General features: G+C 46.9%; 1 protein-coding gene across 1 annotated transcript in view; it reads right to left on the reverse strand.

Moving 5' to 3' along the window:
• Positions 1-14,565, reverse strand: part of SUCLG2 (succinate-CoA ligase GDP-forming subunit beta) — a 214,270-nt gene that overhangs the window by 93,662 nt on the left and 106,043 nt on the right. The window contains exons 8-9 of the mRNA XM_073644709.1: positions 13,156-13,317; positions 1,048-1,190 (exon numbers count right to left, since the gene is read on the reverse strand). Coding sequence (XP_073500810.1) covers positions 1,048-1,190; positions 13,156-13,317 — 305 coding nt within the window. The remainder of the gene's footprint in view (positions 1-1,047; positions 1,191-13,155; positions 13,318-14,565) is intronic.

Here is a 14,565-nt window from a genome sequence, read left to right on the forward strand (position 1 = left end):
CATAAGACAATATATGATATCCGGTTTGATGGGAAACAATGGATAACAATGTATCACACAGAGAGATTGGAATTCACCATAAAGCCCCAGACATGTAAACTGCTGCACCGCACACCATTCATCACAGGACAACTGCAAGTCACAGGACGTGTTGTAAATTCTAGTTTTCTGCATAGATGGGCCACTAATTAGACTAATGCTTTATTTCTTCTGTAACTCTGTGAGATGATTTATCTGTACACCACTCATAATCAATTACACCGCACACTGGGACCAATTACAAGTACGATCCAGACTCCTAGGCACCGTTTTTACACGATAACGGAAGGCAGATCAGTATGTAAAGGTTTGCCGGGTTTTGGATTCTCCGGTGTCGTTGCGCATCAGGGTTATTTTTACCGTTGCAAAAAAAAAATAAAATCCCAAAGTGTAAAGTTTGACTTTCTTAAGTAAAATATCATAAGCAAAAAAAGTCTACACATTATGGAAAGTGAAAAAGACTTTATGGCACCCACAAATCCGTGAATAACCTTGTTTGAGTGTCCATTATTATCCCATTAAACATCTGCTTGAGACAAGCAAAAACAGATGCTTTCAGCCAAATAAGTGCCCCCTTGGGTTGCTTCTGGTATTGCAATGAGCCTGATCCAAGTGGTCTGATTGCAGCTGAAATACCAGACACCACCTGTGCACTTGCATGGCACGGTTTCTGGAAGAGAGCAGACAGGTTTTCCTAATCTCACACAAACCTTTTAAGCCATTAAAGGGACACTCAAAGCAGAACTGATGCATTTGGGGGACAATTATCAAAGCCAGTGCAATTATTTTTAATTTTACAATACTTTCTAAAGACTGAGAGATTCCACTTTCACCTTCCTTTTGGTTTTCTCTCTATAGTTTAGGTCACTGCATGACACATTAAGTTTCTTTTTCATGTCACCCAGCCTCAGCAGCCATCAATGGATCGGTCTGGCCTCCTATATGCCCTATGGTCCCATAGACATATTAGTAACCAAAATTAACGTAATGGATGTCCCTAGTCCCTACCTTGGGGTCAGCAGTGAGCAGCTTGAAGGCCTGATACACCTGAGACTCCTTTACACCACCTCCAAGATCGAGGAAGTTTGCCGGTTTACCGCCGTGAAGATCGATGATGTCACATGTAGCCATGGCAAGACCGGCTCCGTTCACTGGAGAGAAGAAAAAATTATGGATAGAAGGATTCTAATAATGAAGTAACAATAACTAAAAAAAATAGCTTCAATACAGTCTTCTTTCAAGATCTCTGCTCGCCATCACTGAATAGGAACATTCTTGCTTCAATCCAAAGGTTGAACCCGGTAAACCAATCCCTAATTTTCCAATTTTTAGAAAGTGTGATGTGCACATGAAACGCAAATTTCACACAATTTGCAACTCTGGTATAAATGGATTACTAAAATTATGCAATGCTTTATACCTCCTCCGGGGGTGCTGCAGAGAAATGACAGTTGCAAATGACAGTTGATAGCTCCAAAAAATAAAAAAATGTAAACAAAATTTTCGGAGGACCTTACAAACAAAAATAATACTATAAAAAAAATAAAAAAAAGTAGGATCCCTTTATGTTTTAAGCCCAATTAGTAGGATGGCAGGACACGTGTCCTCTATATGAATGATGGGTAATAAGTAGTGATGAGCGAGTATGCTCTATTAACCCTTTCGGCGAGCATGCTCGGGTGCTCGCCGAGAATTTTCAGCATGCTCGGGTGGTATGTTTGAGTCACTCCGTGGGCATGATTTGCGACGGTTTGACAGTTTTAATACATGTGAGGAATGCCTAAGAAACATAACACCCGAGCACGCTGAAGATACTCGGAAAACACCCGAGCATGCTCGTAAATCTCGAGTAACGAGCATGCTCGCTCATCACTAGTAATAAGTTATACATGGTGGCAAATGGAGGGTTCCAGCTGAACAAAAAAAAAAGCCACAGTCGTCCTCCTCTGCAGCGATGGATATAGTAATTGGGATTGAACTTTGCCGACTTTTGTAATAATTGACTTATGCAGAGTTTATTGACAGGTGTATCCTTCCTCCCTCCCTGTCCCCGTCATCTCCTTTGGTGTTTGATGTATATGAAATTGCTCCGGTATAAATTGATGTGCAGATGAATCTCCGGGTAGTAGAGGCTTGCTGACGCCTCTAGTCGCGTTTTTTATTTTTTTACCACTGCCTGATGATTGAAACCTATGATAGTAATTTGCAGGTGTGAAAAGCTCCTCTACCACAACTATTAGCAAGTCCCTCGGACAGTGCCAATTACATTTCTCGCAGGAAAAGCTCAAGCACTGAAGTTTTTTTCTTTTCTTACATTTTCAGCTGGGTCTATGAAGCAAATTTTGCTGTGACACATATCGTGCATCGTAATGTGTCTGCGTCTTTCAAGAATCTAAATCTTTTATTGCACTCCCTACATTTAATTGCTGAGGTGCAGAACATTCACCACTCCTGAAATAACTGTAATCTGTAGCTTCTTTCTTAGAACTCTGCATTGTACCGTTTCTGTTGTTATTCCTACTAGAAAGTCACTGATTGGCCAATTTTATAGTGTGCAGGCACACAGGCACCAATCAGTGCTGACTGCTGAGAGACACGCCCCTATTTCACAAGGGGAATGGAGTTTTTAATTTGCGGGAGGAATAACAGAGGCACAGTCAGGATTGTGATAATTAAATGCATCAAAATTGTCATTTCGTAGGGAGTGTAAGGTATTTATTATTTTCAAGTCGTGAATAGTGTTTGGTCGAATTTAAGCAGCAAATTAAAATTACTGTCATCGCTAGAAGCACACATGGGTGATTAATATGCATTATTTAAAGTATTATTCACTTTTAGTATTTGTGTTGGCTTGATACAGTCGTGCCGGTATTCTCCTGATATCCGGAATTCAACATCAGCTTCGTTACTAAGTGCCACTTGTAAACCCTTGAAATCTGAAAGCAGACGAGGTTAAGCGACAAGTCCACCTGGAAGCACTTTTGAGCAACTTTTGTAAATTCATGATGTTACTTATTTTGTACTTATCCTTCGCCTTTATTATACTCCAAAGCTGAATTCATAATTCTGACGATTGTCGTTTAGAATGGACAGGCGGAAATCGCCCTAACAGCAGTGGGTTCAGAGAAAAATAAAAAAAATAAATAAAACAAACACGATTTGTTCTAAAGCAGAATCACCATGGAATGCCGGGAGACTTCAGCTCTAAAGCCTGCAGAATTTCAAATGGCAACTAAGACATTAAAATAGGTTAAAATGTAAAATAAAAGGTATAATGATAAGTAGACTGGTGTTGTGATGGATCTGAGCATTAAAAACATTTGAGTTTATTATTGCTCACCCTAACAAGAAAGCGGATGAATAGCCACATATTGCAAAGGTAAGGATCAGTCAACTGACCCAATACTGTAGTGTATACCCATCCCTTAGTATTTTTCTAGTTTCCAGTACTAATGCCGCTTTGTAGAATACAAGATGTAACTCAGGATCAGTACAGGATCAGTGATGTAATGTATGTACACAGTGACTGCACCAGCAGAATAGTGAGTGCAGCTCTGGAGTATAATACAGGATGTAACTCAGGATCAGTACAGGATCTGTAATGTAATGTATGTACACAGTGACTGCACCAGCAGAATAGTGAGTGCAGCTCTGGAGTATAATACAAGATGTAACTCAGGATCAGTACAGTATCAGTAATGTAATGTATGTACACAGTGACTGCACCAGCAGAATAGTTAGTGCAGCTCTGGAGTATAATACAGGATGTAACTCAGGATCAGTACAGGATCAGTAATGTAATGTATGTACACAGTGACTGCACCAGCAGAATAGTGAGTGCAGCTCTGGGATATAATACAGGATGTAACTCAGGATCAGTACAGGATCAGTAATGTATGTACACAGTGACTCCACCAGCAGCATACTGGGTGCAGCTCTGATCAGCTGCTAGTCAGTGTGGTGATTGCGGGTGTGGTGGCTGCAGATCCTGCTGTGTGCTCCTGATCTCTGAGAAACCAACACCTCTCCACCTGTGGACCTGCTCTCTCTCTTACCCAGGGAGGGAGCGGGTTTCTGGGATGAGTGAGGGAGCCAAGCCCCAGGCTTCTGCTTCCCGAACCAGGCCGGCGGGGGGCAGAAGAAACCAGCAACCGGCCTGCACATCAGAGGACTCGGGGGTGAGACGCTCCACCAGGAGTCGCAGCAATGTGGCTCCTACTTCCCCCCGGGATTGTGGAGACCCCTAGAAGCCGCAAGGCTTCCAGCATGGAGGAAAAGCCTGACAGCGGCGTGCATGATGGCGCTCCTTCCGGAGGGAAGCTGAGTGCTCACGGAGGTGAGGCCGACCTCCCTGAGGGGGGGTTGGGCGCTGCAGGGACCCCGGGAGTCTGTGTCCACCTATGCCTCCCGGGTCATGATCCACCTCCGTGAGTATGAAGATGCCAGTAAGCTTGTCAGGAGACTTCGGGAGGAGCTGCGCTGCACAAGCGCAGAAGCTGCAAGGGCCTCCAAACCGAGGAAGACAAAACTCCAAGCCGAGGTAAAGCGACTGACCAGTGAAATTCATCTCCTGGAACTTAGGAAAGCTGACATCAGAGAGCATAGTGGTCCATTCAAGGAAAAGCTAATAAATGAAGACCGCTACAGAGAAATGGCTGATACCAGAGAGCAAAGGCAAATGGGGCAGCCTGAGAGCCAGGTGGATGATGAGAGTGATGATGACCAACAGAAAGCCCCACCTGGCAGCCTGCAAAGTCACCCGCAGGCCACGTGCAGCGAGCTCCCTGCAGGACAGGCGACAGTGACATCCGGTCGCAGTTCTGCCGGCTCTGGGGAGGACAGTGACAGCAGCGGCCAGGGAGGGGCGCTAATGGCCGAGATAAAGCTCCTGGAGTCCCCAGTGTGCCTCCAAAACTTCCATCTTGGTGACGATCTACCAGAAGAGGCACCTGGGGGCCACAAAAAGGCAAAGAAGACCAAGCCAAAGCTGCAGGAAGCGGTAAGCTATGTCCATGCCCCCCTCCCTGTACCCCCTGAGTCGGCGGCAGGCTCAGCTCGCTGTATAAGCCCCGTTGCCCAACCCAGCCCGGATTCTGCTGTGGATCCGGTGCAAAGGCGCGGGGAGATTACAGAGCGTGGTAGTGAGGCGTAGAGCTCAGTCTCTGCTTGTAGTAGCGGGGACGCAGCAGGAGGTGCATCAGCCGAGAGGCTGGACAGTGAGGGCGGCCCGGCGGCGGGCGTTCCATCAGGCCACGATGCTGTGGTGCGCTCCTCAGTGGGAGCGGGGAGCAGCCCGGTGTCGGGGGCAGCTCCGGTAGCCTCGGCGACTCTGAATGCTGTTGCCGCTGATCACTTAGTTGAGAAGTGGCGGCAGTGTGAGGGGGCTGTCGGGGCTGAGCGTTCCGGTCCTCCCACGAAAGTGCTATTTTGTGTTGGCGTCGCTGGTCCGGAAGATCCTGATGCTAAAGATCAGCGGCGCCTAACAGCAGCTAAAGATCAGCGGCATATTATACCGAATGCCAAACAGCGGAAATTACCAACCGATTATGTGGAGGGCACACAAGACCGGGGGTGAGGTCGCCTCCAGTTCCATGGAGGTGACTGAGCTCCTTGTGCCTGATGCGGAGGTCAAAATGTCATCCGCCATTTTTACTGGTCCAGCAGGAATGAATGTGGTGGTGGGGGTGAATGAGGCTAATTCATTGTCTAGTGGTGTGGTTGCTGGTTTGGTGGAGGGTGAGATGGAGGTGGGTAATGGTGATGCTGCTGGGGCTGATGTGGTCACTGGTCCGGTTGTCCCCCCGGGGGTGGCAACACCTGTCCAGAGTTATGCCAGTGTCACCTCCGGGGAAAATAGAGCATCCTCCTCGTCTCCGGGCTTTGGGAACGGCATGTTGCAACGGCGCCTTCTGGAGGCTCTAAAGAAGGGGGAGAGATCACTAATGGTAGAGAGTCGAGAGGTTGATCTATCCTTCTGGATAGGAGGCATGGCCTCGGGGGCCTTCCGAGAGCAAAAAGGGGGGGATACAGTGTGGTCCCTCCCAACAGCAGGGCCAGGCAGTGTGCGTAGGAATGTGGTCCGTCTTCGGTGGAGGGGCAGTGATGCATGTCCTCCAAGGTCTAAAGTTGTGGAGCTCCTGCTGAGGATGGGCTTCTAGGCGATTGACATCTACGCCTTGATACATCCCTATTCCATGCCTGAGTTTGATGTCAGCTTTGTTCGGCCAGAGGGGCTTGAGCTCTTCTGGACGAATTATGAGTTGGCAAAAAATGAGCCCGGCTGGCGAGACTTTGCCGTTCAGGCAGTGTCTCGCCAAAACCAGATCAAGAAAGTGACCGTGATGACTCGTAACGAGTCGCTTTCTTGCTATGACATCATGACGTGGCTTGGTCGGTATGGAGAGGTGGTGGAGATGCCAAAGAAAAACCGCGACGAGTTTGGTATCTGGTCAGGGGCCTGGACGTTTATGGTAAAACTTAGGCGTTCAGGTGGTACAGTTGCCCACATTCCATCGTCTGCCTTCCTGGGTAGGGATCGTATCCTGGTCTTCTACCAGGGGCAACCGATGCTCAGTCACAGGTGCGGTGACCCCACACACTTCAGTGCAAACTGCACTGTGCAGAAATGCGCGTTGTGTGGGGGTGTCGGCCATCTTGCTGCCTCTTGTGTGGAGATTAGGTGCCACCTGTGTGTTGAGTTAGGTCACCCATTCAGCCGTTGTCCTCGCTCCTTCGCTAATGCAGTCGAGACCCCGGTGGGAGAAAGCAGTGAGGCCGATTCTGCTGGGGAGGGGACTAGCAAGGGTGGGGGAGCTGAGGGGCCAGGGAAGAAAAGCAATAAAAAGACGCCTGCCCAGCTGAGGCGTCTAGACAAGCGCAGACAGGAGAGGGAGCAGGGAGAGCCCCAGACTACCGGGGCAGTCCTTGTCCTGGATGCCAGTCTTGCTGCTAAGGCCCCGAGGGATGATGAGTTGGATGAGGAGGTCAGGAGGATCCACAGGGAGGAAACTGCCTCTGCCTCAGAATCCTCCCATTATGAAAGTATGGATGAGGATAATAAGCGGTGGCTAGAGAACAAGCGTAAGCTCGGCACCAAAAAGAAGAAAAAGAAGATAAAACATCTTCTCCCGCTCTGACCAAGGAAGGTAAAACCGACTCCCCTCTGGTTGGTCTTTCTAACCGGTTCCAAGCCCTTGATAACATCTCTTCCTCTGAGGAGGAGGCTGAGGGTGAGGCTCCGGCGGAGCTTACAGGGGGCGCCGATTCTCCTTCTTCTGGGGATACAAGGTCCTTGGGGGGAGGGACTGGCCCAGAGTCCGGAGACGAGGACGAGAAAAGAAGGAAAAATGCTGGAATGGACACCTCTGTGTCATTAAAGAGGGGGAAGGATTCCTCCTCTGAGGCAGAGGATAAGGGGAGTGGGAAGAGGAAAGTCATCTAACTCAATCACCAATGATGGCGGTACCCACTCCGTTGACGCTGGCATCCATTAATGTCGCCAGCATTAAGTCAAATATGGCTAGATTTGCGGCCTTTGATTTTCTCAGCCGGGTTGAAGCTGACATTTTCTTTTTGCAAGAGACCAGGCTGCCAAATATGGCAGAGGTGTTTATAGCTAAGAGGGAGTGGAGACTCGGGCCCTCCTATTGGTCTCTTGCGGCCGAGCCATATAGCGGAGTGGCGGTCCTTTTTACCGCACCGGTAGAATGCAGACGGGTTATTGAGTTAGAAATGGGGAGGTGCCTGATATTAGATGTCCTCATGAAGGGACAAGAGCTCCGGCTCATTAACATCTATGGTCCCCAATCTAAGTGGGACCGGAAGTGTCTCTTTACGAGGATCAAGCCCTACCTTTTTACGAGTCAGCAGGTCGTCTTTGGAGGGGACTTCAACACTGTCACAAGGCCCCGGGATAGAGGAGGTTCCAGAGACAAGCTGACTTATGATAGCGTCGCCCTTAATAGTATAGCTAGTGAGGCTCGCCTGGTGGATGTCGACATCCGGCACACCCCAGGCCACGAGGGGTTCACCTATCATAGAGGTAACTGTAGGTCCAGGATAGACAGGTTTTATTTAAAGGAGGAAGCCGTCTCTTCAGCAGTAACTGTTGTTGAGGTGGAGTTCGCCGATCACTGTTTGATTTTGTTTTCCCTGAATGTTACAGAGACCCCCCGGATGGGAAGAGGCTTTTGGAGGCTCAATTCGTCTCTCTTGGAAGAAGCGGAGATAAGACAGTCCTTTGAGGATTTTCTTCAGAGCCAGGTACCCTTACTGGATCTTTGTAGTAGTAAGTCAGAGTGGTGGGAGATGTTTAAGAAAAGGGTGGCGAGATTCTTCCGCCAGCTCTCGAGCCTCAGGAGCTTGGACAGGTATCGCCTGTATCAGGGCCTGAGGAGGAAACTCGAGCATCTTGTCTCAACTGGAGGTAGCCGCGAGGAGATCTCCAGAGTGAAATCTTTGCTAATGAGGTGTCTGTATGAGAGACACGCATCTTTGGTTTTTGAGAGGGATTACGGGAAGTACCGCTCGCCCGACCCTTACAGAAACTGCAAGATGTCAGTGAACAGTAAAGTTGTTACAGGACTGGTTGACACTGCGGGGTCCCTGAAAAGATCCAGATCAGGGATCCTGGAGGTCGTCAGATCCTTCTACTCGCACCTCTTGGGGAAGAGGGATCTGGATTGGGATGAGATGTCGGCTTTTCTGGCTGAAGCCGTCCCCGAACCAGGGGTAGATCCCTCTCTTGGTGTTTTGACAGATGATCAGGGAAGAGGAAGTTAAGTTGGCGATTGAAGGGCTTGCCCTAAAGAAATCTCCCGGTCCAGATGGCTTAACATCTGAATTCTATAAGACCTTTAAGGACGCCTTGGTTCCCCTCTTGACTGAGGTATTCAATGAGTGTCTTTCCTCGGGCACTCTGCCAAAGTCAATGAGGAGGTCTGCCCTGATCATCTTGTCAAAGGGTAAGGACCCATCTTGCATTGAGAATTGGCATCCCATAGCGCTTCTCAATGCAGACAGGAAGGTTTTGGCAAAGGTGCGGTTTAATCGGCTGGTGAAATTTGCACCCCAGCTCCTTTCAGGGGCCCAGCATTGCTCGGTTCCGGGCCGCAGTACAATTAGTGCTGTACTCTGTGTCCGAGAGGCGGTGGAGCAGGGTAGGGCTGGTCACTGGAAGGGGTACATGCTGTCATTGGACCAGGCAAAAGCGTTTGATCGTGTTAATCATGAGTACCTCTGGTCTGTCCTTCTGAGGTATGGCCTGCCGGGGGGGTTCGTTGATTGGCTTAAGACCTTGTACGCTGGGGCAGAGAGTTTCCCGCTTGTGAACGGTTGGATTGGTAGCTCTTTTGAGGTTGGGTGTGGTGTTCGCCAGGGTTGCCCCTTGAGCCCGCTACTGTACGTGTTTGCGATTGACCCACTTCTTAGTAGCGTGGAGCGTGGACCGTTGGCTGGGATCGGGATGGACCGGGCAGCACCGGAAGCCACTCAGAGAGGTGGCGTATGCCGATGACGTCACCGTTTTTGTTTCCTCTGATGGGGAGGCAGAATGGCTGATTTCAGAGGTAAATCGCTACTCGGAGGCATCCGGGTCTAAGATCAACCGGGATAAGTGTGAGAGTCTCTGGCTGGGAGGAGGAGATCCTGGTTTTGATCTCCCGGACACCCTTCCAGAACCCAAAGTCTCTGCAAAAGTTCTTGGCATCGAATTTGGCCAGGGGGATTACCCCAAACAAAATTGGGACAGCAGGCTAGAGATCGCCACTCAGAAGGTGAACCAATGGAAGGGTTGGTCTTTGACCCTAAGGGAAAAGGTAAACCTGATCAAAACTTACCTGCTCCCTTTGCTGATCTATCTGGGCAGTGTGTGCATCTTGCCAGAGCCTCTCTGGACTCGGGTCTCCAGTTTGTTTTTCCAACTGTTATGGGGGAATAGACTGAACCTGGTCAAGAGGGAGGTTACTTACCATACGAGGAGACTATGAGGGTTGGGTATGGTCAACCCTGTGGTATTCCTTGTGAATACCTTTATTAAGATCAATATTGCAAACCTCTGGAAAGAGAGGGCTCCTCCGTGGGTATTCTCCTGTAAGGGATGGTTTCAGCCTTTCTTCCAGGAATGGGAGACAGGAGGGCAAGTGAAGGATCTCCGCACACCGCATGGACATCTCCCGGCTTACGCTACCATGGTTCTGAAGGTAATTCGCCGGTGGGGTCTGGGAATGTGGGAGGTCAGGACTCTGCCAAGGAAGCTCCTTGACAAAAGGGTTCTGTTGACCCATTTTCAGAGGCCTCTGGCGCTCAGGGATTGCCCAAGTCGGGATCTTGGGGTGGGTCTGCATCTTTTGAATTCTATCAGAATCCCCTCGAAGGTTTGGGACTTGGCTTGGCGCTGCTTCCATGGGAAACTGTGTGTGAGGGACAATCTGAAGTGTAGGAGCTCTGAGGACAGGAACTGTCCTCGGGAGCATTGTGGTACCATGCTTGAAAGCATGGACCACTTCCTGCTTCGTTGTCCCTTTAACACAGAGGTGTACAACAGGGTGGGCGCCTCCATTGGCTGGCCCCGGCAGGCCGGTCTCGCTTATGCGGAATGGGCCTATGGAGCATTCGGGGACCTGGGTGGTCGGGACCGCTGCACCTTATTTCTAGTTAGCGCAGTGGTTAGGTATCACACGTGGAACGCACGGTGCTTAGTATCGACGCAGCGGAAAATCCTCCCAGTGGACGATGTGTTTAGGACCATATTCGGTGACTTGGTGAAGGTGCGTTCAATGGAGTATGAGAGACTGGGTACACGAAGGGCTGCTCTCCTCTGGAGGGGCTTTTCTTTTAGTGTGCCCTAGTCTGGTCATCTCCTCTCCTGGTGGTGGGCTGCTGCTAACACCATAGATTTTTGTTTTTTATCAGTAGACAGTGATGTAGGGCTGCAGGCGCCGAACTTGGGCTTTGTCAGTTGTGGTTATTGTATTGTGTGTTATTCTATTGTTTGTTTCTGTATATACTGTATATATGGATTTGGGTGTAGGTGTTAGGTTGGGTGGTGTGAAAAGGGGGGAGGTGGGTTCATCTTGTGGGACACTGGTTATTTGGGTGAAAAACTGGCACTGCCTGATCTGTCCTATGGCGCAGGACCAGCTCTCAGGTCAGTGCCGGGGAGGGACTGGTGGGCTTGAGTGTGGGGGGTTTTGTTTTGTCTTGTATAGATTTGTATACTAGTATTTATTTTATTTAAAAAAAAAAAAAGAATGTATATATTAGTTTGTATATAATTTGTCGGTTTTTGTTTATTATATTGTTATTATTTGTTTGGTAACCGGACCAGATGTCTTGGTGTAGGTAGTTATTATTGTGTATATATGTATAATATGTGTGTGAGGAGAGAGGGAGCGGCTGGACCAGTTTCATTACACTGTTCATTTTCTGGTTATTAATTTTGTTATGTTTCTGTTATTATTATTATGTTTTTCATTTTTACAATAAAAGATCTACAGGATGTAACTCAGGATCAGTACAGGATCAGTAATGTAATGTATGTACACAGTGACTGCACCAGCAGAATAGTGAGTGCAGCTCTGGAGTATAATACAGGATGTAACTCAGGATCAGTACAGGATCAGTAATGTAATGTATGTACACAGTGACTGCACCAGCAGAATAGTGAGTGCAGCTCTAGAGTATAATACAGGATGTAACTCAGGATCAGTACAGGATCAGTAATGTAATGTATGTACACAGTGACTGCACCAGCAGAAGAGTGAGTGCAGCTCTGGAGTATAATACAGGATGTAACTCAGGATCACTAATGTAATTTATGTGCACAGTGACTGCACCAGCAGAATAGTGAGTGCAGCTCTGGGGTATAATACAGGATTTAACTCAGGATCAGTACAGGATAAGTAATGTATGTACACAGTGACTGCACCAGCAGGATAGTGAGTGCAGCTCTAGAGTATAATACAGGATTTAACTCAGGATTAATACAGGATAAGAAATGTAATGTATGTACACAGCGACTGCACGAGCAGAATAGTGAGTGCAGCTCTGGAGTATAATACAGGATGTAACTCAGGATCAGTACAGGATCAGTAATGTAATGTGTGTACAGAGTGACTGCACCAGCAGAATAATGAGTCCAGCTCTGGAGTATAATACAGGATTTAACTTAGGATTAATACAGGATAAGAAATGTAATGTATGTACACAGTGACTGCACGAGCAGAATAGTGAGTGCAGCTCTGGAGTATAATACAGGAGGTAACTCAGGATCAGTATTGTAATGTATATACACAGTGACTGCACCAGCAGAATAGTGAGTGCAGCTCTGGAGTATAATACAGGAACTCAGGATCAGTGCAGGATCAGTAATGTAATGCAAGTACACAGTGACTGCACCAGCAGAATAGTGAGTGCAGCTCTGGAGTATAATACAGGATGTAACTCAGGATCAGTACAGGATCAGTAATGTAATGTATGTACACAGTGACTGCGCCAGCAGAATAGTGAGTGCAGCTCTGGAGTATAATACAGGATGTAACTCAGGATCAGTACAGGATCAGTAATGTAATGTATGTACACAGTGACTGCACAAGCAGAATAGTGAGTGCAGCTCTGGAGTATAATACAGGAGGTAACTCAGGATCAGTACAGGATCAGTAATGTAATGTATGTACACAGCGACTGCACAAGCAGAATAGTGAGTGCAGCTCTGGAGTATAATACAGGAGGTAACTCGGGATCAGTACAGGATCAGTAATGTAATGTATGTACACAGCGACTGCACAAGCAGAATAGTGAGTGCAGCTCTGGAGTATAATACAGGATATAACTCGGGATAGGTAATAAAATGACATGTGTAATATAAAAGAATCAGTGGACCTTTAAATGCTTTGCATCTTGCAAATTCATGTCTTGAATTGAAATACCAACTCATCAGCAGCCGCGCCGTCACGCACAATATTGTTAGTCAAAATTAGACACGAGAACAATATAAAAAAGAGGATCTCATTGTGTCTCAGTGACAGTGGAAACAATCACCAAACTGGTTATATAAAAGCTGTGTTAAATGAACAGTTTGCTGATACAAAAGATCTGTTACAATACTTCTGTTCTTACCAAAGCAGGCAATGTTCCCATCCATACCGATGTACTTCAAGTCATATTTTGCGGCCTCGCTCTCAATGGGATCGGTTTCTGACGTGTCATCCATTGCAAAAATCTCCTTTTGTCTGAACTCCGCATTGTCGTCAAAGTTAATTTTTGCATCAAAGCACACGACTGTGGTGAGAAAGAATGGACGAAAAGAAGAAAGCGTTCATAATGAATGCAACGTTACCGGACGCTAGTGCTATTATTCGTTAGTCTTAGAAGATTAGAAACCACAATACAAAAATAAAGATATAAAACGGATCTTTCTACGTAACAATGACAAAAACATCTATTATCTATCAAAGGCCGACTGGTGGATGGATGAGCAAAATCCAGAGAAAGGAAATTATTAGGACGCAGCCATTAATTCCTATTGTTTTAATGCTTTATTATTTGGTGCCGCTAATTGGGTTTACGGAGCACAAGTCGTTTGATCAATTATACTGGAATGCATTATGATCCAAGTTTACCAGAGCAAATACAGATAAGAAGGACAATGGGAAGAGAGAGATAACCGGGTAACAATACAACAATAAGCAACATTTAGGCAAGTTATTTTTCAATTTCTTCATTATACATATCAAGTTATTAAAGAGGACCTGTAACTCAAAAAATTAAGTTAAATAACTTTTAGAAACCCCTGAGCTCCCCTGATTCTGACGCTCTTTTCCGTTTTGCGATGTGTCGCTCCATTGCAGAGATATTCACATTTATTTCTTTTGGAGCACAAAATGTGAAATCTCTGCTCACAGTCCAACTGGGCATTTCTTCAGAGTCTTCTCTGGGGACGTGTGCAATCACTCCTGATTTAACAATCTATTAGTCTTGGACATTGCTGCGCTGTGATTGGCTATGTCTGGGAGGAGTAAAAGTGCCTGTCCTCAGAGAAGGCTCTGAAGAAACGTCCAGATTGACTGCAAGGCAGAGATTTCACATAGTGAGCTCCAGAAGAAACAAATGTGAATATCTCTGTAATGGAGCGACGAAGAGCAAAATGGAAAAAAAGCAGAATTAGGGGAGTTCGGGGACTTTTACAAAGTATTTTACTAAATTATTTGAGCAAGTGACAGGTCCTCTTTAAGGTGGCCACACACATCAGACAAACATCTAACCTGACAATTTCAGCTAGACCAGGTGAACAAGAAATGTATTGGGAGTGATTTTTCCCCAAAAACAGATGACAGAAAAATAGATCAGGCATGTTGGATTTTAAAATGACTGATTCTAAATATGTTGGTTCTGGTTGTATCTGACTGCGGGTTTATGCCTGCTCTCTACTAAGCATGTCCAGCTGAGCTTAGTATGCCTGTGAATGACGGGGTTGTATGCTCTCATCCAAATAAGTTGAACTCATTCCTGACCTTCAATTGTTAACAC

This window comes from Phyllobates terribilis, unplaced genomic scaffold, assembly GCF_046119375.1.
Source record: "Phyllobates terribilis strain yellow unplaced genomic scaffold, ASM4611937v1 Scaffold_8__6_contigs__length_399053987, whole genome shotgun sequence".
NCBI lineage: Eukaryota > Metazoa > Chordata > Amphibia > Anura > Dendrobatidae > Phyllobates > Phyllobates terribilis.